The sequence below is a fragment of the Rhamphochromis longiceps genome, linkage group LG20, assembly GCF_057381845.1.
Source record: "Rhamphochromis longiceps isolate RC_006_pf linkage group LG20, R_longiceps_female_GT1.1, whole genome shotgun sequence".
Lineage (NCBI taxonomy): Eukaryota > Metazoa > Chordata > Actinopteri > Cichliformes > Cichlidae > Rhamphochromis > Rhamphochromis longiceps.
Window position 1 is genome coordinate 36,682,190 of NC_140576.1, and position 22,525 is coordinate 36,704,714.

At 42.4% G+C, this 22,525-nt stretch overlaps 1 protein-coding gene across 3 annotated transcripts in view; it reads left to right on the plus strand.

Moving 5' to 3' along the window:
* The window catches only part of itpr3 (inositol 1,4,5-trisphosphate receptor, type 3), a 92,108-nt gene extending 74,779 nt beyond the window's left edge, over nt 1–17,329 (plus strand). For 2 of the 3 annotated variants that reach the window (XM_085392575.1, XM_085392576.1), the window contains exons 34-60: nt 19–144; nt 1,552–1,677; nt 1,760–1,880; nt 1,987–2,168; nt 2,263–2,411; nt 2,493–2,601; nt 3,770–3,863; nt 4,637–4,812; nt 5,241–5,397; nt 6,449–6,663; nt 6,922–7,122; nt 7,760–7,870; nt 8,233–8,328; nt 8,422–8,529; nt 8,626–8,709; nt 8,788–8,898; nt 9,411–9,603; nt 9,737–9,856; nt 10,002–10,171; nt 10,710–10,874; nt 10,962–11,151; nt 11,225–11,317; nt 13,001–13,119; nt 13,400–13,565; nt 13,657–13,817; nt 13,900–14,061; nt 14,703–17,329. In XM_085392575.1, coding sequence (XP_085248701.1) covers nt 19–144; nt 1,552–1,677; nt 1,760–1,880; nt 1,987–2,168; nt 2,263–2,411; nt 2,493–2,601; nt 3,770–3,863; nt 4,637–4,812; nt 5,241–5,397; nt 6,449–6,663; nt 6,922–7,122; nt 7,760–7,870; nt 8,233–8,328; nt 8,422–8,529; nt 8,626–8,709; nt 8,788–8,898; nt 9,411–9,603; nt 9,737–9,856; nt 10,002–10,171; nt 10,710–10,874; nt 10,962–11,151; nt 11,225–11,317; nt 13,001–13,119; nt 13,400–13,565; nt 13,657–13,817; nt 13,900–14,061; nt 14,703–14,819 — 3,822 coding nt within the window. In that variant the 3' untranslated portion in view covers nt 14,820–17,329. Of the gene's footprint in view, nt 1–18; nt 145–1,551; nt 1,678–1,759; nt 1,881–1,986; nt 2,169–2,262; nt 2,412–2,492; nt 2,602–3,769; nt 3,864–4,636; nt 4,813–5,240; nt 5,398–6,448; nt 6,664–6,921; nt 7,123–7,759; nt 7,871–8,232; nt 8,329–8,421; nt 8,530–8,625; nt 8,710–8,787; nt 8,899–9,410; nt 9,604–9,736; nt 9,857–10,001; nt 10,172–10,709; nt 10,875–10,961; nt 11,152–11,224; nt 11,318–13,000; nt 13,120–13,399; nt 13,566–13,656; nt 13,818–13,899; nt 14,062–14,702 lie in introns of those variants that run through there. The other variant, XM_085392577.1, reaches the window with a different exon arrangement.
* Nucleotides 17,330–22,525: the final 5,196 nt, after the last annotated feature.

Below are 22,525 nucleotides of genomic sequence, written 5' to 3' on the forward strand. Positions count from 1 at the left end.
CTTCCTGTGTGTCTCCAGGTGAAAATTGCCTATGTGAACTTTGTGAATCACTGCTATGTGGACACAGAGGTGGAGATGAAGGAAATCTACACATCCAACCACATCTGGAATCTGTTTGAGGACTTCACTGTGGACATGGCTCGGGTAGGAACAGCACCATAGTTTATCATCATAACTGGTAAACTATTGTAAATCTTTACCTCATTATTTAAAACTACACCCAGGTTTAACACAAGCCTCCAGCTTTGTAACATTATAGTTACAATAATGTGCAGAGTCTTTCTTTATATTTTGCTTCCACTGAGTTGGATTTGGGGGGGAAGTGGTCTTGAGCACTTGAGGCTTTTTTTGGACATTGGCAGATTTCTTTTCCTTTTTTTTGTTAAACCTCACCTAAAGCCTCCTAATTCAACAGATGAACCAGTGCTGCCTTCACATAACAGACAATTTAATAAAGAACCAATTTGAAATTTAGTCTCTTTCGTCCAGTTCCTTTAGTTCAGGGGTGGGCATCTCCAGGCCTCGAGGGTTTAGATGTGTCCTTGATCCAACACAGCTGATTTAAATGGCTAAATGACCCCCTCAACATGTGCTGAAGTTCTCCAGAGGCCTGGTAATGAACTAATCATTTGATTCAGGTGTGTTGGCCCAGGGTGAGATCTAAAACCTGCAGGACACCAGCCCTTGAGGCCTGGAGTTTGCCACCCCTGGTTTAGTTGGATAACAGAGTTTGGCATAAAACATTTTTACACCAACAAGGTGTTACGTTCCCCTAAAAAGGTCCAGGGGTGAGGGAAAGTAACAAAAGGTGTCCAGGTTGAAAAAGGAGACAGGGAGGCAAAATAGTTAAATTAACAGGTTTATTAATGCTTCCATTAATAACTTACCTACAAGAGACGGACAAGCTGCTGTCACCTTTTAAAGAAAGAAAACAATAAACTGAAAGTATGCCAAAAACGGTTAGTACCAAAACACACTCCTCTCCACACAGCAGGGGCAATCCACCTCCAAACACACACACACACACACACACACGGCAGGACAACATACATTGTATGGAAAACCATACATTTCACACCTGAGCCTCAACTCTCGCGGCCCGGTACTGGTCCGAGGCCCGGGGGTTGGGGACCGCTGGGTTATATGATTGTTGGGTTTTTCTCTGTATGTGTTACTGTAGGGTCTACCTTAAAATATAAAGCACCTTGAAGCGACTGTTGTTGTGATTTGGCGCTGTGTAAATAAAATTGAATTGACACACCCACACAAGGTCAATTTCAGGAGGAGGCCCTGCTAGGATGTAAGACAAGGTGATTCCCAAAGGGCTATTAGCTTAAAACTTGGCCTATACCAGCATTGTGTGGGGAGTATCCTTAAAAAATATCTGAGGAAATTGAAGAATAGGAGGTCAAAAAAGTGACAAGCCTAAAAAAACTATCTACAGCAGAACAACAGGTAAACAGTTTCTGAGAGTCATATCCATAAGAAAGTAGACAAAAAACAACCTGACGTGACATGGTGCTGATGTTCCGGGTTTTTACCTCTCTGCAGGTCTGTAATAAACGAGAAAAGCGTCTTTCTGATCCCGTTCTGGAGAAATACATCATCGGCGTGGTTTTTGACACCATCAACGCCTTCTTCAGCTCCCCTTTCTCTGAAAACAGCACTTCTCTGCAGGTGAAGGAAATGCTTCACCTTGGTGATATAAAACTGTTTAGGTGTGGTTCCAGTTAGTTGATTGCTTCTCTGTCCCTGTCAGACTCATCACACCATCGTGACTCAGCTGCTTCAGTCGTCTGTCAGGCTGCTGGACTGTCCCTGGTTGCAGCAGCAGCACAGAGGGCAGGTGGAGGCATGCATCAAGACGCTGGCTGTGACAGGTAACAAACCTGGCACCGCATTACGTCTCAGCCATGAATGATTCCCATGTTTTCTCTCACATTCCCACTTAAAAAAGGGTGACTAAGTCTTGTGAATTTTGTCCAGCTAAGAGTCGCTCCATCTCTGTGCCTTTGGAACTGGAGGCTCAGATCAACACCATGCTGTCCACGTCAGCTTTGAACTCTTTGTCGCGCTCCAATCCAAACTACAAATCCTCCTCCCGCCTCACCCGCCCTAGCGCTCCTACCAACCCCTGGGACTACAAGAACATCATCGAGAAGCTGCAGGTGCACAAGGGCACACCGAAAAAAAGACTTTTCTTTATTTACATTAACTTGCAGTAAACTGTATTTAACCTTGTTCCCTCTGTATCTTCCTCAGGACATCATAAACACTCTGGAGGAGCGTCTGAAGCCACTGGTGAACGCTGAGCTTTCGGTGTTGGTGGATGTCCTCCATCAGCCGGAGCTGCTGTTCCCTGAAGGAACCGACATCCGACAGCGCTGTGAGTCCGGAGGATTCATTTCCAAGTAGGTCATCTGAGTGTAAAGCATGCTTGAGCACTGACACTAGAGGGATGAGGGGAATTATGATATCCGTGTGCTGACCAGGTTGATCCAGCACACCAAGGCGCTGATGTCTTCAGAGGAGAAGCTGTGCATCAAAGTCCTAAAGACTCTGCAGGAGATGCTCATCAGGACTCTGGACTTTGATGAAAAGGTGAGTTAATAGTAGCTGGACTACCACAATCAGCCTGTTTAACTTAAATCAAAACCATTATAATCACGGTCGAACAACAAAGGCAGGTCCTTGAGAAATACAGTATATTTAACCCTCCTGCCTTCTTGGGACCTTTTTGTGCCACTGCTATGTGTTAAATGGCTGCCATTTCCACTGTGTTCAGTGGAATATAACCAAACTTGCCACAGGATAGTTTTTACCTGTCAATGTTAATATTCCAGTGTGAATTCCTTAAATCAGCCTAAAATGGCTGAGCAGCAGAAATCCCCACACCCATCACCCTGGGGACCATTTTCTGCCCATTGACTTCCATTATAAACGCTATTTTTCAACCCCAAATTATCATCATATGATTTTATTTTTTCTTCTTTTCTTGGATGTCAATGAAGACTCAGGGCCTTGAAGTTTTAATTTTTAAATTGCAAAAAAAATGCAAAAAAAATAATGGCAGGTCAAAATGTATGTTGGTGCCAATCTTTGGTCCATCTAAAGGCCTACTTATAATGACAATCACATATTACTTCAACTGGTTTTTTGTGGAAATATTTAGTTTCGTTTTTTGGTTTTTGGGGCTTATAACACAGGGCGCTCATGTAATAACACTGGGATTTGAAGGGTTAAAACAACGAAAATATAATTAAAACTTTACATGAATATTTCAGGGAGAAGTAGTTTTACAAGGTTGGCTAATTTAAAGTGGAATAAAATATGGATATATGGTCTTTTTATGGCGTGGCTGAGAATGGTCCCTAGGGTGATGGGTGTGAGTTTTTTAAAGGATGGCAGGAGGGTTAAAGAAAACCACAGTGTTGTTGTGGTCATTCTTCTTTGGTGGTTTTGTAGCTTCCAGTGGTCCTTTTGCAGTTTTTCCATATTTATGCTTATTTCATTTGAGACAGTTTGTCTGGAATGGGACCACAACCCAAACACTCCCCTTTCGCTGAATCATCTTCACCTGTTCGTGTTTGCGTTCCCCACCCTCTCTCGTCTTTTCCCCATTCTTCAGCCTCTCTGCCAGGCCTTGTTGCTGCCACTGATCATGAATGAAGCCTTCCCCAAACTGAAATCTCTGGCTTATTTCTTGGTTTTGTTTCAGTTAAATGTAACAGGATGGAGACTGAATGGACTTTCTGTTGATTTGTTTCAGGGACTAGTGCTGCGGAAAGTTTTACTGCAAAACTACTTGTTTCCAAACAAGAAGACCAACCAGAAGAATGACTTAGCTGAACTTGGAGTTCCAGGTAAACTGCTTCATACAAACACTGTTCAGAGGAAATAATAAACACTGCTCAAATAAAATGCAGGAGACATTTGATCATAACAGTATAACATAGTCAGATAAGTTCAGGAATGTCATTGTGTTCAGTGAAGCACAAAACATCCGAAATCCGTTTCACCTGCTTTGTTAAATTCAATTGTAGACTGGACACGAACCCAAAAAGAGGATGACTTTGCAGGTGGTGGCTTCATTTCTCTGTCTTTATCCTTCCTTACTGATCTTTCTCTAGTGCTGCTTTTTGCTGGTGTCTTTGCTGCACAGGTAGTCCAGCTCCTTTGTGATGACGCATCCATATTTGACATTGATAGGTTTGTTGTCTCATGTATATCCTTGGAGGGTGGCAATAACCTCCATGTGCGGGCCAGCAGTATTCTGACTGCTGTTGGATACCAGGACGAAATCCTCAGACCCACCCATCATGTTTATGTTGCTGTAGCGGACTCTGGGTTAAAGGCTTTTGGTGTGTTTATATAGTTACTAAGAAGGAATTGAATTCCCCAGACTTGGATTTAATTTGTAACCTGTTGGAAGTTATGTGTCGGTGCGTTCAGTGTTGCTAATTAGAACCACTGAGCTCACTGATCCAAGTCTGGGGGGAGATTCCCCAGGACACCATTTATTTAACATGATTTACGTAACACAATAATAGCAATCTAATGTGTTTATGATGCTATAATCTATATTGTCTGTGCACAAGCTGCTATATTATGCTGTATTTTTCTTTCTGTGAGTTAGGCGGTGAACAGGAGCGGGACTGGGCGGCAGTGGCAGCAATCCAGTGTCGTCTGGATCGTGAAGGAGGAACGAAGCTGTTCACAGATCTGGTGATGAGCACCAAGAATGATAAGATCTTCCAGGAGAGCATCCAGCTGGCCATCTGTCTGCTGGAGGGAGGAAACACTGAGATACAGGTAGCAGACAGGAGAAGTTTCTTTGCTCATTTAAGTCACTGTTATGAAATTACAGAGCCAAGTCCGTTCTAAAAGCACAGGAAAAACCAAATAATACATCAAACGTGTAAAAACAATAGATCTGAGACAAGAATGGTCACTTTTTTTTGAATAGTGTAGATTAGTTTTCTCCAACATAGCTGATCCAGAGATCGCAGGATGTGGTACTGGCAATGGGACCGTTTTAATGAAAGAAGTTGGTTCTTGGTTAGACGTGGTTGTACGCTGGGTTTAGTTTTGACCATCTTTTATATATTGTTTTAAAACAAAGACTGCTTCAGAACTGGTTTTGATTCATTTTAGGCATGGTTTTAGGCTGGGATGGTTTTCAAGCTTGTTTTTGGTCCCGTGTTAAACTGGTGTGTTGACTCTGTCCACTTCTGATGCAGAACTCCTTCTACAAACTGATGATGGGGGACAACAAGTCAGAGAAGTTCTTTAAAGTGTTTAATGACAGAATGAAAGAAGCTCAGGCCGACATTAAAGCAACGGTTTCTGTTAATGTTGGAGAGATGACGCACAAGGCCAACGAGAAGCTGGAGAACGGTGAGAGTCATCTGAAAATAGTTTAGGAGGACACATCTGTGCAATCCGATTATTCTATAGTTTCAATGTACGTCCATATTTAGGGTTCCTTAGATTTATTTGAGGATGATATGATCAAACCCCATTTTGTAACCAATAGTTTGGCATCACTCACTGGAACTTTGATCAGGTTTAGACATTTGATATAATGTTTTAAATGGTTAATTAACAAACAATTATGTATTATGTCTGTGAAGGTTCTCAGTCATCCAGGTCATCGTAGTCTAAGGAGCTTGCAAAGAAAAGCGTCTGGACTTCTTTAAGTTGCTTGAAAACGTTTCACCTCTCATCCGAGAAGCTTCTTCACTTCTAGTGTCAAATGGTGGAGAGTCCCAGATTTAAGCCTAGTGGGAGTGACCCACCAAGAGGGTCAAAGGACCCCCTGATGATCCTCTACCTAATCACATGAGCCAAGGTGTGAAAGCGGGTGTGGGTCCCAATCAGCCAGAGTTTTGGGTGAGCTCATTGTGAAACCTGGCCCCACCTTATCATGTGATTTCCTGAGGTCAGATGGCCCAGGATGTGAGTGGGCGTTAAGGCGTCTGGGAAGGATCTCAAAACTAGATTATAGATGGCAGAGAGTTGGTGTCGTAAACCCCCGCCTCTGTTCAAAGATGGTCGCTCACAGTGGACATAGATGCTTCTTTCACTCCTCTTTCAAACCATCTGTCCTCTCTGTCCAAAACGTGAACATTGGCATCCTCAAAAGAGTGACCTTTATCCTTAAGATGCAGATGGACTGCTGAGTCTTGTCCCGTGGAGGTGGCTCTTCTATATTGTGCCATGCGCTTGTGAAGTGGCTGTTTGGTCTCTCCACCGTTTGACCCTAAAACTGAAGAAGCTTCTCGGATGAGAGGTGCAACATCTTCAAGAAACTTAAAGAAGTCCAGACGCTTTTCTTTCCAAGCTCCTTAGACAGTTATGTATTATGCACCTTTGTGAAGGGAAAAATAAGACTCTGAAAAGGTTTGAGTTCCGAAAGATGTTTGTAATAATATTTTATGGTTTAAAGGTGGCTCCACCACAATGGGTGTACTTCCGGGTACAGGGGGTCATCCACTGTTGGTACCAGGGGCGCCCATTGCCCCAGGCACCTCCACCCTGCCAGCTCAACCTATTGAAGAACAGAAGGAGGTGGAGACAGAGATGGGACCAGCTGTTACCATCATGAAGCCGATCTTGAGGTTCCTACAGCTGCTTTGTGAGAACCACAACAACGACCTACAGGTCAGTTCCTGCTAACTACTGAACAGTGTTGAGCCTTTTTTACAGATTGTATAGCATTAAACATGTGACAAAAAGTTAATATCTACTACCTATATTTTAGAGACAAGTTGGATGTTTTTCTCTCCACTTTAGGCGGGTCTTTTAGCACCGTCTGTTAGAGGCCAGTACAGGAAGTAAAGCTGTTTGTCCCAGCATCTTCTTCATGTGAGCACACATACAGAAAATGTAAGGCTCAAGTTTGTGACTTTGTGTTTCCAGAACTTCCTGCGTTGTCAGAATAACAAAGCCAACTACAACCTTGTGTGTGAGACACTTCAGTTCCTGGACATCATGTGTGGTAGTACGACGGGTGGCCTGGGCCTGCTGGGCTTGTACATCAATGAATCAAATGTCCACCTCATCATTCAGTCCCTGGAAACACTTACAGAGTACTGCCAAGGACCCTGCCAAGAGAACCAGGTACATGAGAACAACAGGGTGGAAACAATGGTTTCTACTTTTCTTTGACCGTACAGGTTCCAAGGTGGTGCAGCGGTTAACGCTGCAGCATCACTGTAAGAAGGCTGTAGGTTCAAACCTGCAGCTGGAAGTTGAGTGTTCTCACTCTGCTTGTGTGGATTTCCTTCCTCCAACAGTCCACAGACATGCTTGTTAGGTTAACTGTCCCTCGTCAGTAGTGATGCATTTGCGGTAAAGCAGATGATTACATTATTAACATTCATGGGGTAACTGCTCACTAAGGAGTGGCCAGTGGTCTCCATTTCCTAGTCTGGGCAGATTGATATAGCTGCATGTGACACAAAGCCAGTGGTTGGTAATGCAAGACGATACTTACTACTAGAAATATGAGAAAGTCGCTTTGTTCAGTGCTATTGGTAATGTCTGCTACCAGACAAGAAAGGTACATCCATTGAAAAAGAAACTGGCACCAGCACCCTGAAAACGTGGGCTCAAAAGGCACCAAAGAACCACGAGTGCCAGCACAACAGATGAAGAGACCTGATGTTATCCTCTAGTTTTTAATTTTCCAGACGTTCTCAAGGTGTCCTTTGTTTACTGCACTGTCTTACACAGACATTTGTTTTCTGTGTTTCAGACATGTATCGTGACCCACGAGTCCAACGGCATCGACATCATAACGGCTCTGATCCTGAATGACATCAGTCCTCTATGTCGCTATCGGATGGAGATGGTGCTGCAGCTGAAGGTAAAATGGAGTCGCCTCTTTCATTTAGACGGAGTTCAGTGTAGCGACACCATAGTGGCAAAAGTGCAGAAATCTTTCTTATTTTCATATTTCTGTGCATTAAAAGAATCACAGGAAATCTAACACTGCTTGAAATGTAATTATGTTTAAACATGTCATCTGGGGCGCAGTGTCGGAGGTGATAAAATGTAACCAAACACCATCATTTATCTCTCACTCTTTTAGGTTAATGTGTGGGTTTGTTTCCAGGTTTTTAAGTCAGCATTTCCACAAATATCATTCCTGTCTGTGTAAAGATAGAAGTCATTGTCTCTAGTACTTGACAAACGGTTCAGTCCATTTGTTTGACTGCTGCTCGACAGGACAATGCCTCCAAGCTGCTGTTGGCTCTTATGGAGAGTCGTCACGACAGCGAGAACGCAGAGAGGATTCTGCTGAACCTGCGGCCACGAGAGCTGGTCAGACCCTGAACCACATGTCCATAAAGCAGCTGTTAAAGATCTTATTGAAAAGCAAGAAAAATCTAAGTGTGTACATGTCCACTCTGCCAGGTGGAGGTGATAAAGAAGGCCTACAACCAGGAGAGCGAATGTGAAGATGTGGAGGTGGAAGTTTCTCCTCGGGAGGTGGGGCACAACATCTACATCCTGGCTCAGCAGGTGACTAAACTCAATTTCCTATTGGCTATCTGGAAGAGCTCATGATATTTTGTGGTTGGTTAGGGTCAAAATAAAGTTCTTGATGTGTTTTTGCAGCTGGCGAGACACAACAAAGTCCTTCACAACCTCCTAAAACCTCAAAAGAACAATAAAGAGGGAGAGGAGGGCATTTCCTCAATGGTAAACATCCATCCATCCATCCATGTCAAGTTGTAATCATCTAAAACTGACACCATGCTGCTGTTTGTGTGTCTGCAGCTGAACCTGAACAACCGACCTCTGTCCCAGATGTTGAAGTCCTCAGCTCCAGCTCCTGTGGTGGAGCAGGACCCGCTGGAGTACTACGAGCAGCTCACTTCACAGATAGAGGTATTACTACTATTAAAATAAAGATCTTTATCCTGAGCCATTGATCCTATAATACTTTGTGGTTTGGTTATCAAATAGCACAAAATGGCATTTGATCGTTTGGGTAAAACGTAACTTTTTCAAATTGTTTATTTAACAAGCATCTCTGTTCCTCGGTTACACAACTCAGTCCTGGTCTGAGTCACAACAATCTAAGCAGAGATGCTCCCCCCTCGTTCCAGCCACCACCAGGAAGTAGAATTCATAGTTCAGTCACTGACCATATGCTTTATGGCAAGACAGCAGTAGGCCCGGGTTCGAGTCCGACCTGTGACCCTTTGCTACATGTCTTCCTCTCTCTTTCCTGTCTGTCTACACCATCCATAACCCAAAAAGGGCAAAAGAAACCCCGTAAATTCTGAAAATGTGCTTTCTTTGAGTTTGTCAACTTCATCTCTACATTTTAGAAAGGATCGAGCTTTTATCATCTGTGTAGAAGACGTTGTCTAAACTACGTATCTGTCTGTGCCCAGATTGTTCGCGATGACCGCAGCATGGAGCAGATTGTGTTTCCCGTTCATCCCATCTGTGAGTTTCTGACAGAGGAGTCAAAGATCAGGGTGTTCAACACCACTGAGCTGGACGAGCAGGGATCCAAAGTCACACATTTCTTCGAGCAAACATCCTTCCTGCATGGAGAAATGGAGTGGCAGAAGAAGCTGAGGAGTGAGTACACACACTCAGTGTGATCTGTAAAGGCTTCATTCGTGTGAGCCAGGTGCTCACATCAATTCTACTTTTGCTCAACATATAAAAACCCAACAGCGTGTTCAGGCTCAACATGTATGTGTTTGTGCAGGTATGCCAGTGTTGTACTGGTTCTCCAGAAGGATGACTCTGTGGGGAACAATCTCCTTTAAACTTGCCCTCTTCATCAACCTCATCATCGCTTTCTTCTACCCCTACGACTCCGGACAAGGTACTACTGCAAGTACTGATAGATCTGAAAATACGACTAAACACACGAACACTGTCATTTTATTTTTGTCATCATCTGTAGAAAGTGTGGAGGACTGGTCGAGGTGAGGATGTGGCACTTAAAACGATGCTCTTCTCCTCTGTAGGTGCAATCGACGACTCTCTGTTGTTGATGCTGTTCTGGGTCCTGACCGGTCTCTCCGTCCTGGGTTTGTTCTCTCAGCGTTCTCTCACGCCGTTCACCGTCGCTCTGATTCTCAGGTCCATCTACCACCTAGGCATTGGCAACACGCTAATAGTGCTGGGAACACTTAATGTGAGAAAACACCACATTACACATCTGCACCCTGGGTGTGATTAGCTTAGCATGGCTTGGTACCCGTTTTAAATATTTAAACTCTTGATTCACAGTTTACATTTCTAGGTTTTATTCAGAGTTGATGAAGATTTTTTCTTTTTTAAAATCAAAATGACGATTTCATGTTTTTTTAGTTAAGTTTGGTGATCAGTGAACTGGTCAGTTAAAAAATATAAACTGTGAAGACACTGAATACACTTATCAGATGTGACTGTGACTAAAAGGAAAATATTCTCCTGTTCTTTTTGAGCTCTAGATTTGAATTGTGGTTTTAGAGTAGAACATTCTAGATCAGAGGTGTCAAATATGTGGCCTGAGGGCCGGAATCAGGCCTTGTTTTATTATTAAAGGCCAGTCTGGGCAATGAGCTAGCAGAACTTTTCTGCTTTTCTTACAATTATTTCTTACAATTGGCCAGCGTCCTTTTACATCTCTTTGGTAACAACACCTCCAGCCTGATCATCCACTGTGCTGTCCATGTTTTGTCCATTTCCAGCTCATCAATAAAGTGGTGTTTGTGGTGAGTTTTGTGGGAAACAACGGCACATTTATTATGGGGTACAAAGCCATGGTGATGGATGTGGAGTTCCTCTATCACCTGGCATACGTCCTGACGTCCACACTGGGACTCTTCGTTCACGAGCTCTTCTACAGCATCCTGGTAAACAGCAGACACAGTGACCTGTCAGGTGTTTGTGCTGTTTGTGGTAGGAAGGGAAATCTAAGTGTCTGTGTTCATTTCGGGCAGCTTTTTGACCTGATCTACAGGGAGGAGACCCTGTTAAATGTGATAAACAGCGTGACGCGTAACGGGCGCTCCATCCTGCTCACGGCACTGCTCGCTCTCATCCTTGTGTACCTCTTCTCCATTGTGGGCTTCCTCTTCCTGAAGGAGGACTTCATTATGGAGGTCGACCCGCTGGCACAGATTGCTGCAGGTAAATTCACAGCTGTTAAAATTAACCCTCATACCAAAACCTTAATCGGTACTAGTTACTGTCTCCTGTTCAGCTTCTCAAAATAGTGAAGCCTCTCAGGATTTCCTCAAGTCGTGCTCTGCAGACGGAGTCAGCTGCACTGCAGAGACCAACACTGAAGAGGAAGGTAAGAGACAGACACATCACTAGATGGTTACTGACAGTAGTCAGTTTTTGCAACATGTATTAGAAAACAACTCGTTCAGCTAACTAAAATAGATACAATTATCCAATTTCCACCACTTACTGGAGTCCAAGTATAGACAGAGAGCTAAATAACTATATAACAGTTTAAAATGGTGTTTATCCACAGATACAAATACAAAAATATGTTTTGGAGCTGTTAAACGGTAAATGGGCTGGTTCTTATATGGCGCTTATTTTACTCTACTGGAGCACTCAAAGTTTCGTAAAGCTGGTGAGGATGCAATACCAGCGTTAAGATGCATTAAGTCATCGTGTGGTTTGGATTTGAGGAGGATGTAGAACAAAATGGGGTAAATTGCAAAACATGCTGAAAAGTCATCCATGCAAAATTAAGACTGTTTTAAACTCTGCATGTGAACATCTCCCCACGCCAAAGCTATCGGCGAGACAAACGGAGGAAAATGGTTAAGGTTACTTTAATTATAGCCTTAGGTAAATTTGCTTTACAGAAAAATGATAGCATGGGGTTAGTGGCACGTGCAAGTCTGATTCCATGTTAATGCTTATCGAATGTGAAGCATATTTGTAGCTGGTTCAGTGAAATTTGGTCGAAGTGTGATGAAACTTGCAGTTCTGGAATCTGTGAGATCTCAGCTTTTAGACACTGTGCCGTTTGTTTGGTTACATGAAGTCAAGTGAGTTCATGGCTTTGTCATTTGTGTTATTCATATTTCACGTTACTTTACTGCTCGTTTAATTGTTTGTTGTTTTGGCTGTTTGGTGGTTGTAGAAATGGTGTTTATGAGCTTTTAGATCAGATTCTGAGGTTTTCGTGGTGATATTTATATAAAAACCTTGACTTCAGGGAGGGTATCACGATATCCCAAAAAATATTGCAATATTAGATTTTCCTCATGTCGCCCAGCCCTAGTGGAAGCCACCATGAAACTGACAACAACCTGGCTAAACATCAATATCAGCTGCATATAAGCTAACATTGTGCTAGCTAATTTTAGCTGAGTGTTCAAAACTAAAAAAATGAAATGAAATAAAATAAAAATCACACTTTCCCACTCAAAACTCTTAGAAGATTATATTTTCACATCATACAAAAAGTTACTCAGAAAGTGTCAGAGACCAACAATGTTAGATCCACTTCAAGAGCAGCCAGCTAACAACAGCTAACAGGGGCAGATAGAGCTTAAATCTTCAACATATCCTCAATAACTCACGTAGTATCACTGTCATTGGTCAGAAGTGAGCTTCACTCACTTACAGACTCGTATCACAAAGTTTTTAAAGGCTGGAGTAAATGTGGATGCTTCTTATGCGGTATTGACAGCTGAGGTAAACAGAGCACTGACAGCCTCTAAAAAGGAATCTCTGGGCTGGATACAGATCCACTCCAAACAGTAGAAGAAATATGCCAGGAAGGCAGTTATGGTTTAAATACTAAGTTTAATATTTTTGGTCTCTTTTGCTCCACTAAAACATGTTTGTGCTATAACAGCCACCATAGCTGGGATTATACACTTTGATTCGGAGCGGTAGAAAAACAGAACTAGTGGTGAAAGGTTTTACACACCATAACTTTACATTTATACCGACTTTGTATTTGATCATTGTTAAATGTCCTTGATGAGTCTTTGTGTGTGTGTTTCAGAGGTGCCGGACTCTGAGCGAGCATGCGACACTCTGTTGATGTGTATCGTTACTGTGCTGAACCACGGACTGAGGAATGGAGGGGGAGTGGGAGACGTCCTCCGCAAACCATCTAAGAATGTACGAGACAGTTTTTACCTGAATGCTGCTCTCCGATAACAAAATGCACAGCCTACATCTTTGGCTTTTATCTGACGTTTTCTTTATCATGTGGAAATATTCTGCCACAGAAGGGTGCAGTTTGGTTTTTAAATTAGCTGTTACTAAAAAAATGATCTTAAACTGCAGGACTATAAATGCTAGCTGCTCTGAAGATGAAGTTTTAAAATAGATAAAAGATCATCAGGTAAGAAGTTAGTGCAGAGTGAAGGCTAAATTCCTTTCCCGGGTCTGTGTTCAGGAGCCACTGTTTCCCGCTCGAGTTGTGTATGACCTGCTGTTCTACTTCATCGTCATCATCATCGTCCTCAACTTGATCTTCGGTGTCATCATCGACACGTTCGCAGACTTGAGGAGTGAGAAGCAGAAGAAGGAAGAAATTCTGAAAACAACATGTTTCATTTGCGGTTTGTAGACGTTCTTCACACTGTGACTAACAAACCAATCAGCTAACAGTAGATTTGTTGAAGAAGCTTGGTCTTCTTTGTTCTGCTGCAGGCCTCGAGAGAGACAAGTTTGACAATAAGACGGTGTCTTTCGAAGAGCACATCAAACTGGAGCACAATATCTGGAACTACCTCTACTTTATCGTTTTGGTGCGCGAGAAAAACAAGACGGACTACACAGGACCGGAGAGCTACGTGGCTCACATGATCAAGGTGGGAAACGTTAAAGAAAGAAAAGTGACATGGCTGCGATTTCAGGTTCACAAATAAACTGCTTCTTCTTCTGCTGCTTCAGAACAACAACCTGGACTGGTTTCCACGGATGCAGGCCATGTCACTGGTGGTAACAGACAGCGATGGCGAGCAGAACGAGATGAGGCAGTTACAGGACAAACTGGTATCAACCATGAAGGTGGTCACAACCCTGACCGCCCAGCTGACGGAGCTCAAAGAGCAGGTATTTGCACACAAAGGGACAGATGCACTGACAATAACAAAGTTGACTTTGATTTGACAAATTTCAGCTCGCTTTAACTTTTTTAAGCTAATGAATCTGTTTATAATTACTTTCATCAGCCAAGGCTAACTGGTTACCAGTCGGGTCAGCTACACGAGTTTGGATGAAATAGTCAATCATATGCAATCATTACCAAACATGGGGTATGTTTTCCATCTTAAGTTATGTTACAGCTACCTCAGACAATCAAAAAGTCCCCGATAGGTCAAAATATTAGGGTTAACATGTGAAAAATATTCTGCCCCACGACATGCTGGAAGATCCTAACACTGCAGCCCAAATCAAGTAAATGCTGACTATACTTTTGTTCATTCATTAAAAGCAGAAATTCATCCAGAATCAGCAGCTGATCTTTCAACTGCTTTCACAGTTAGCAGGACAACATTTTTAATGCACCACATTGGTGGCACCATAACTGAGGAGCAAAGCTCTAATCACAGCAGCACACATAAACACACTGAATCACAGCTTGGGTGGCGTTTAGTGACTCTGTGTGTGTGTGTGTGTGTGTGTGTGTGTGTGTGTGTGTGTGTGTGTGTGTGTGTGTGTGTGTGTGTGTGTGTGTGCGCGCGCGCGCGCAGATGACGGAGCAGAGGAAGAGGAGGCAGAGGATGGGCTTTGTCGACGTCCAGGGCGGAGCGAGCGGTGCGGTGCCTCCCAGCGCCGCAGGAGGAAACCATCAGATCTACAAAACATAAAGACACTCGACACATTGGCACACAGATGGATTTGATGTTCACTACATGGTCATCTCTAGATCTGCAAGCCATCCAGCTGGACTGATGGACACAAAGACAGAAACACTAGAACAGCTGAAGCACCTGCAGCTTTCACACAGTTTCATAGCGGCAAATATCCAACAGATTAACGTTCTGATTGTCAGCAGATTGCTGGTTGACAATAATAATCAGAATAGCTGATCTGACCCTCTTAAACCTGCAGCTTCTTCCCTGCTCAGGTCACAGGACAAATTTAGCCCTAAATTTTCCCATTCCAGGTGTTCTTCACGGCCCAGGTTAAAATAAAGCAGCTGTGGTTTTCTTTGTGCAGCAGAAGTTTGTGGATTCTTTCCACCTGGTCAATTTTAAATTAAGTGTATTTTATTAAGCTTACTTCTTGTGGAAACAGCACGTATTAAAGGTTTATGGCTTCAGGTGAAAAATACATGTGTAAAAGAAATTAGCCAGCACATGGCTATTTTATTTATGCAGTGCATTGCACAGCATGTCCAAAAATAATTCCTAAAGTAATTCCTTGTTTGCTAAACTAACACGAAGCTGTCTGAAAACAGCCCACAAGTAAGTTCAGAGAGAAAAACACAGCTAAACTGTTTTAAATCAGATCTGGAACCTTTCACAACCAGGGTGAGAAGAAAAGCCCTAACGTGAGTGTAAGACCCGGCAAAAACCCCATAATAGTATTATTATTATTAATCATATTCATCTCAATGAAAACATTAGGGATGGTTATCATTTTTCAACACATTAATTAAAAAAATGTAATAATAAAAATGTATGTTTGGCGCGCTGATACTACCAGAGGTAGCTGTAATGCACTAAAATCATTGCCAGCAACAACCAAACAACAAAAGTAGAAGAAAAAGTGAGTGGCTAACCAATGTTTGACCAATAAAATGAAGCGAGATTAAAATGAGCCTCTGCTGCACAAACAGGGAAACACAAAGCCAAAGATGGACGCAGCTGTCAAAAGTCTTGTTCAGCTCTTATTCAAAGAAATATTGATATAATAACTGGCTAGCACGTGAGTCTAAGGAGCTTGGAGAGAAAAGTGTCTGGACTTCTTTATTTGTCTTGAAGACGTTTCACCTCTCATCCAAGAAGCTTCTTCAGTTCTGAGGTCAAATGGTGGAGAGTCCCAGATTTTTAAGCTCTTCGCTTTTGAGGTGAAACATGTAACTTCACGTAACTTAAAGAAGTCCAGACACTTTTCCCTCCAAGCTCCTTAGACTACGATGACCTGGATGACTGAGAACCTTCACAGATATAGCTAGCACAAGTCTGCCACAGTTATACAAGTCATTTCAGATCAGTGTGGGCTGGGTGACTGTCTTAAAAATAAAATATGAAACACAAGGCGATTACGCTCTGACACAAACATCTGGAGACAGAATAGTTCATTCCTGTTAGGCTTCAAGTCTTCCTGAAGGTCGCGGGTAACTTGTAAATTCTCAAGCCTCTGTAGATGACGACAAAAAAAGAAAAAAACATGTAGGCACGTGGACATCTGTGAACCTCTCGCTCGCCCGCTCATGAAAAACTTCCATTGATCAGACCCAAGTGTACCCACAGATGCACAAACTATAACACACAAATGTCCACATCACGTACCTGGTTTGAAGAAATGTTTGACTTTCCAGACGACTGTACTTAGAAATGTCTAATTTATCATCTAGCTGTTTAGTTTTTAATATTTCAGAAATCTGCTCATTAATGAGCACACAAGAAATAAGCTGTAGATGCCGGCATCCACACAGTAGGGGGCGCTGTAGGAAGCAGTTTGTGCATTTTGTGTCACATCTTTGGGTTTTTAAGATGCAGTCAGACAAAAATGGGAGCGTCATGGTGCAGCTGGAAAACCTCAGTTTCTTTTTTTTTTTTTTTGCTTCTTTTTATCTAAACAGAAAATGAGTTCAATTTAAATTATTACTTAGACAGAATGTTTGATGGCTTTAGTGATAAAGAGAAAGAGCAAAAAGACCAAACTTCCTGTTTTGGGGTGAGCTCAAGCTTCTACCAAGTTTAATAAAAACTGCTAATGTGTGCAAATGTGTGTTTGTAAAACTAACCTTCAACTCACTTTAATAACTTTAAGAAAATGTAAATAGAAAGAAACATGCAGCTTGTGTTTGCCAATTTCATTTGTGCTTCTGTTTGTAAAGCGAGCTGAACACAGATGTGTGTTTTTGTTTTTTTAAATTGTACATCTGGGAAACTTGTAGGATTTAAGGTTTGTGTGAGATCAGACAGAAGCTATGGTTTGTTTTTCTTTAACGCTGTAACAGACGCTGGATGATGGATTTATGAGTAAAAATGTCATTTAGCTTTTTCATTGAGAAACAGACAAGTGAGAAGTATGAAGACGAAAATCCACGTTTTCTCACGTTTACATTGAATAAACTGTATTTAATGCAAACGATTCAGTTTTAGATTTAAAATGCAAATATTAAAGTTAAATGGTTTCACTTTAAGTTTGGGTCTCTGGGTCATAATTCTTATTACTCCAGCTGCTATTTTGAAAACTGTTTGGAGAACAAGAAGACAAATCTGAAAGGACTCACAGATAATCCTGAAGGGAAACGAAAACTCCGTCAGTTCTTTTCAACAGTCAGTTGAAAATGCACAAAACTAAAAAGATCTGACAATGTCAACGATAAAGAAAAAGAAAAAACATATTTCGACCCATCAGATGCAAAAGAATGACACCATCAGCATTCTGAAAAATATAATTTCATTAAATGTAAACTGTTAAAGACTGTGATTCAGAGAATTTTTTAATTCACATACAGGAAATAAAGGAAAACCTTTCACAGCACGGTGTGCAACAACCTGTGTGATGACGAGCGACTGAAGATGAACGTGGGAGAAAAAATGGGAAGCTTTTGTTTTTGTTAAGGCACGAGCTGTTTCAATTTTTGAGGCTCGTCTCTCAAACGGCCTGACTGTGTCCTAAACTGAATCACAGCCAGTTTTTCTTTAGAACTGGATTAACAGGAAGTGAACGGCAGCTCTCCACAAAGCCAAAACTCCACCATCAGCTTCCCTTTAGATGCAACATGTGACCCGTGGATCTGTAAACGGCACACACACAGTGAGGTTGTGTTTCTGTGCAGGCTATAAATAGTGTTTACTGTTCTCAGTTCATTCGGCTCTGTGTGTGAGAGAGTTGTGCATGTGCAGTGCTGTGCAATATCTGGCATTTAAATAATATTTATGGTTAGATACATTGTTTCTATAACAGGTAATCTCCTGGCCTGTAGTAGTGATGTGTGTCTTTCAGTGTGTGTGAGAGAGTGAAGGATTACTGAGCTTTGGTGTGGAGCCTCAGAGGAATGTTGACCACAGTTGCTGTGTGTGTGTGTGTGTGTGTGTGTGTGTGTGTGTGTGTGTGTGTGTGTGTGTGTGTGTGTGTGTGGCTTCCTTACAAATATGACAGTTTCAGTTTTAGTGAGTCTCTAGAAAATCTGTCTGTCATTGTGAAGTTCTCTAAGGTGATGTGAGATTGTTGTGTGTGCGCCTGTGACCTCAGGTCAAGGTCATTTCTGAACTGTCTCGGATACATTTGCGGTCTGGCTAATCTCATCTTTTGATTGGATCGATCCCCTCCAGCTGTTTGCTGTCAGGCTGCAGCAGCTGCTGGCTAATTAGGCTTCAAAGAATCACAGAAAACGAACCAGCAAAGCAGCTGAAATTATTTTACAGGAAACTAAGCAACAGACACATCAGCAGATTATCTCATTTTTACAACGCGGGGTGTAAAGGTGCCCCGGATTATATCGGCCGGTGCTCTGTTCCGTGATATTTTACTTAATGTGTCCCACAGTTACAAGTACATGACTGAATTAGGCTGTGTTACGCAGAGAGGTGTAGTGTGGAAAGCAGCAGACTGTTAGACACGTCCCTGATCCTCCTGATCCACAAACTGTAGAGTGACTTTTATAAACAGACATAACGGGAGGACCTGAGAGAAGCCTGCTTCACATGTGTACAACAAATCAGATCGCATAGAAACATGGCTTAAGTCGATTAAATCAAATGTGACCCAAGAATCCACAGAACAACAAAACTTTGAACATAAATCTAATATTTTTCCAACTTTTTCAGGCTGGATGATGAAAAATTATTTCAAGAATACAGCTTAGGATTGTGAGTCATGTACAACATGAGCATCAGCACACTGCTGCTGCGTTTTCATTCTAACCACTGCAGTTAATTTAGCTTTTAATTAAAAGGAGGTTTAATATATAGATCTCTGTCTGTGTTTGTGGGGTCATTTAAGATAAGATAAGATAAGATAACCTTTATTAGTCCCACACGTGGAAAATTTGTTTTGTCACAGCAGGAAGTGGACAGTGCAAAAGTTATGAGGCAAAAATTAGAATACAATAAGAATAAATACAGTACACAACTGTACAGAATAGAATAAAATAAAATACTATATACAGTAGAATAAAATAAAATAAATATACAATAAGATAAAAATAGAATACAAATACAAATACTATATACAACTGAGTAAAAATACAACGATGCCAGAAAGGATTATTGCACTTAGTGTTATTGCACATGTGTGGATGTGTGTGCTTGATCAGTTAAAGTCTTTATTATGGAGTCTGACAGCAGTGGGGAGGAAAGACCTGCGAAATCTCTCCGTCCCACTCCGTGGGTGCCGCAGTCTCCCACTGAAGGAGCTGCTCAGTGCTGTCACAGTCTGCTGCATGGGGTGGGAGATGTTGTCCATCAGGGATGACAGCTTAGCCGCCGTTCTCCTGTCACTCACCACCTCCACTGGGTCCAGAGGGCATCCTAGAACAGAGCTGGCCCTTCGGATCACCCTGTTCAGTCTCTTCCTGTCCCCAGCAGAGATGCTGCCGCCCCAGCAGACCACAAAAGATAGCAGAAGCCACAACAGAGTCATAGAAGGTCTTCAGGAATTTGGAGTGACAGCCAGGGATTGGGGGGACTAGCTCGGGGTTGCCATGGCGTCTCTGTGTTTCCAAACTAAAATAAGTTTATAGCATCCACCCATTGTTCTGGGATACACTGGGCTGTATGTGGGAGACGAGATGAGAGCGCTGTGGTTGGTCCGACAGCTGTTTAAGTCTGTGCTTACAGACTTTATAGTGTATTATGCAGGCATTAACACTATGCACAAATGCTATGTGCCAATGTGCATTTAAAAGTTAAACTACAATCGAAATGGTCCATAAATGTTTGCACAGTAAAACCCTTTTCCTAATTTTGGTCCTGTACTCCATCATGACAGATTTAAAAAGGAAAACTGCATTGTTGCATTAACTGTTGAGTATTTCATTTATACCCAGGGGCCCAAATGTAAATGGACAAACTAACTTAATTAATGGATATCCTGTTAAAATGCAGCACTGTTTTCAGATACATGTTTCCTTTGTGTCTGCCTGTTGTTGTCTGCTGTTTGTGGCTCTTGCCTTTAGTTTCATCTTCAACACTAAGACTGAGATCAAGTAATAGCTGTTAACTTTATCTGGGTTGCTTCAACTGCATGTTTTGGGCCACTGTCCATATAAACTGCAAAGCACCATCCAGGGAATCATCTGCTGCTTATGCATAGATACCTTAAAACTAGTGTTAGCTAATGCTATGACTTTGTTCAACCCTTTTCATTAAAGTCGAGAGTCTGAACTTCAGCGGGTTCTGGATCGTTTCACTTCAAATCAGTTTGCAGTGCATTAAATTGTCTGTGAATAGTTAGGGCAGTGGAAAGGCCAGAGCAGAGATGCATGCCAGCCACTCGCTCTGTGTATTTACCAGACTATCACCTGTGCTATTTGCACCTTGGCACAATGCGTCGCTCTGGCTTTTTACGAGGGGAGCTGGCAGGTTAAAGACCAGTCGCGTGTTTTGGAAACGTCTCCAGTCATTTTCCAGCGTAAATGATGAAGAAACAATAACCCACACCAGTCTATGAAACAGCTTTTGAGTCAATTTTGAAAAAGAGACTGTTATTACAGGAATGTAAGTCCTAAACCTTTATCCAGATTGAGATGTTTTCTTGTTGTTTTCTTTGGCCTCAAATAGGCCTGGTGGTGATGGCGCTCTTGACATGAATAACGTCAAATAGAAGCTAAAGTTTAACCCAAAATAAAATTGCATTACTTTTCCACTATGTGCAATATGATCCTCACCCTTAGATCATATTTTTAAAGTTATTTCTGAGTCCATCAGTTCAGCAGGGAGCAAAAAAACAAAACAGAATTTTTAAAGAAGGCATTTCAGAGTCAGTGGTTCAGTGTGTGTGTGTGTGAGCGCAGCATTTGCAGGGATTTATTGCGGCTGTGTGAGTCAGTAAATAGGCTTCACACAAACTTGTCCTGGTTTAGAGCATATTAACTGGAGAGAGAAAGAGAGAGCATCGAGATGGATGAAAAAATGTAAAACTGTAAAGGTGGTTGGGACGGGAGTGGAAGGATGGTTTAGGTAAAAAGAGAACGGACACAACAGAGAGAAAAAGTCATGAATTCGGCAGGCGTCTTCGTCATTTCCAAGAAAAAGTCAAAGCACTCTGGAAAATGAACTATTAATTATTCCCTCTCTCCTCTGTCAGACAGCTGAGGGATGGAGGAATGAAGACGAGAGAGACAGCTGGTAGGAACGGTTGAATGGGTGGATGGGTGCAGGGCTTACATAGATATGTGTGGCGTTATCAGTAAGTTTGTGCGTAAACCTTTATTTATAAAAGGGTCACAAAGGGCTCAGCCAACAGGACGGCAACAAGACAGGAAACCTGACAGGATCACAGTGAACCAAACACCATAAGACGGACTTCTCTCTGGGCTGAAGTCAACTCGGAACATTTTGTTTGATATGATACACAAAAATCAATACGACACAAAGATAAATATCAGTATTTCTACTCTTTCTGACAGCTCACTTGCTAACATGGCCATCGCTGTTGTCCATCTGTCTATCCATAGATCGATCGTCAATCCATTCATCCCTCATGTAACTATCCACCTACACCAAACTGCTAAAAATATTCAAACCACTAAACCACTAAATTGAGCTGTTTCAGTCACTTCCATGGCCGTAGGTGTCAAGCACCTAGGCATGCAGACCACTTCTACAAACATTTGTCGGTCACTCTCAGGAGCTCAGGAAGCATGGTACAGTGATAGGACGTCACAAGTCCAGTCAGGAAATGTCCTTGCGGGGATGGGCGTCCAGGTACACACCGGCTTACTCCTTGGCGGCCGCTTATCGGGGCCTGGGGCTCGCTCGGGCCACTTCGGAGGTGGGGTGCTCCCGGCCTCTCGGCCTGGGGCTCGGTCACTCAGGCACGGCTGGCTGTTGGTCTTCCTTGGTCTCTTGTGTTCTGGGGGCCTCTGGATGTCTGCAGTTTTGATCTCCTCCATACCTGCTTCATGCCCTGGAGGACGGGGCTGTGGCCCCCCCACACCCTCTAGCAGATTATTACATGAAGGAACCTTTTAAAAAACAAAAAACAAGCGCGTCCATGCTCACAGGTGTACACACGGGTGATCACACACACAAACTACACCCTTTTTGGCTCCTACCTCAAAGCACACTGTGTTCTGTTGATCTTATGTGCTGCACAATAATGTTTAATATTTAGTATTTACTGTCATATTCCCATATATCATTGTGATGTTGTTTATTCTATTACTCTT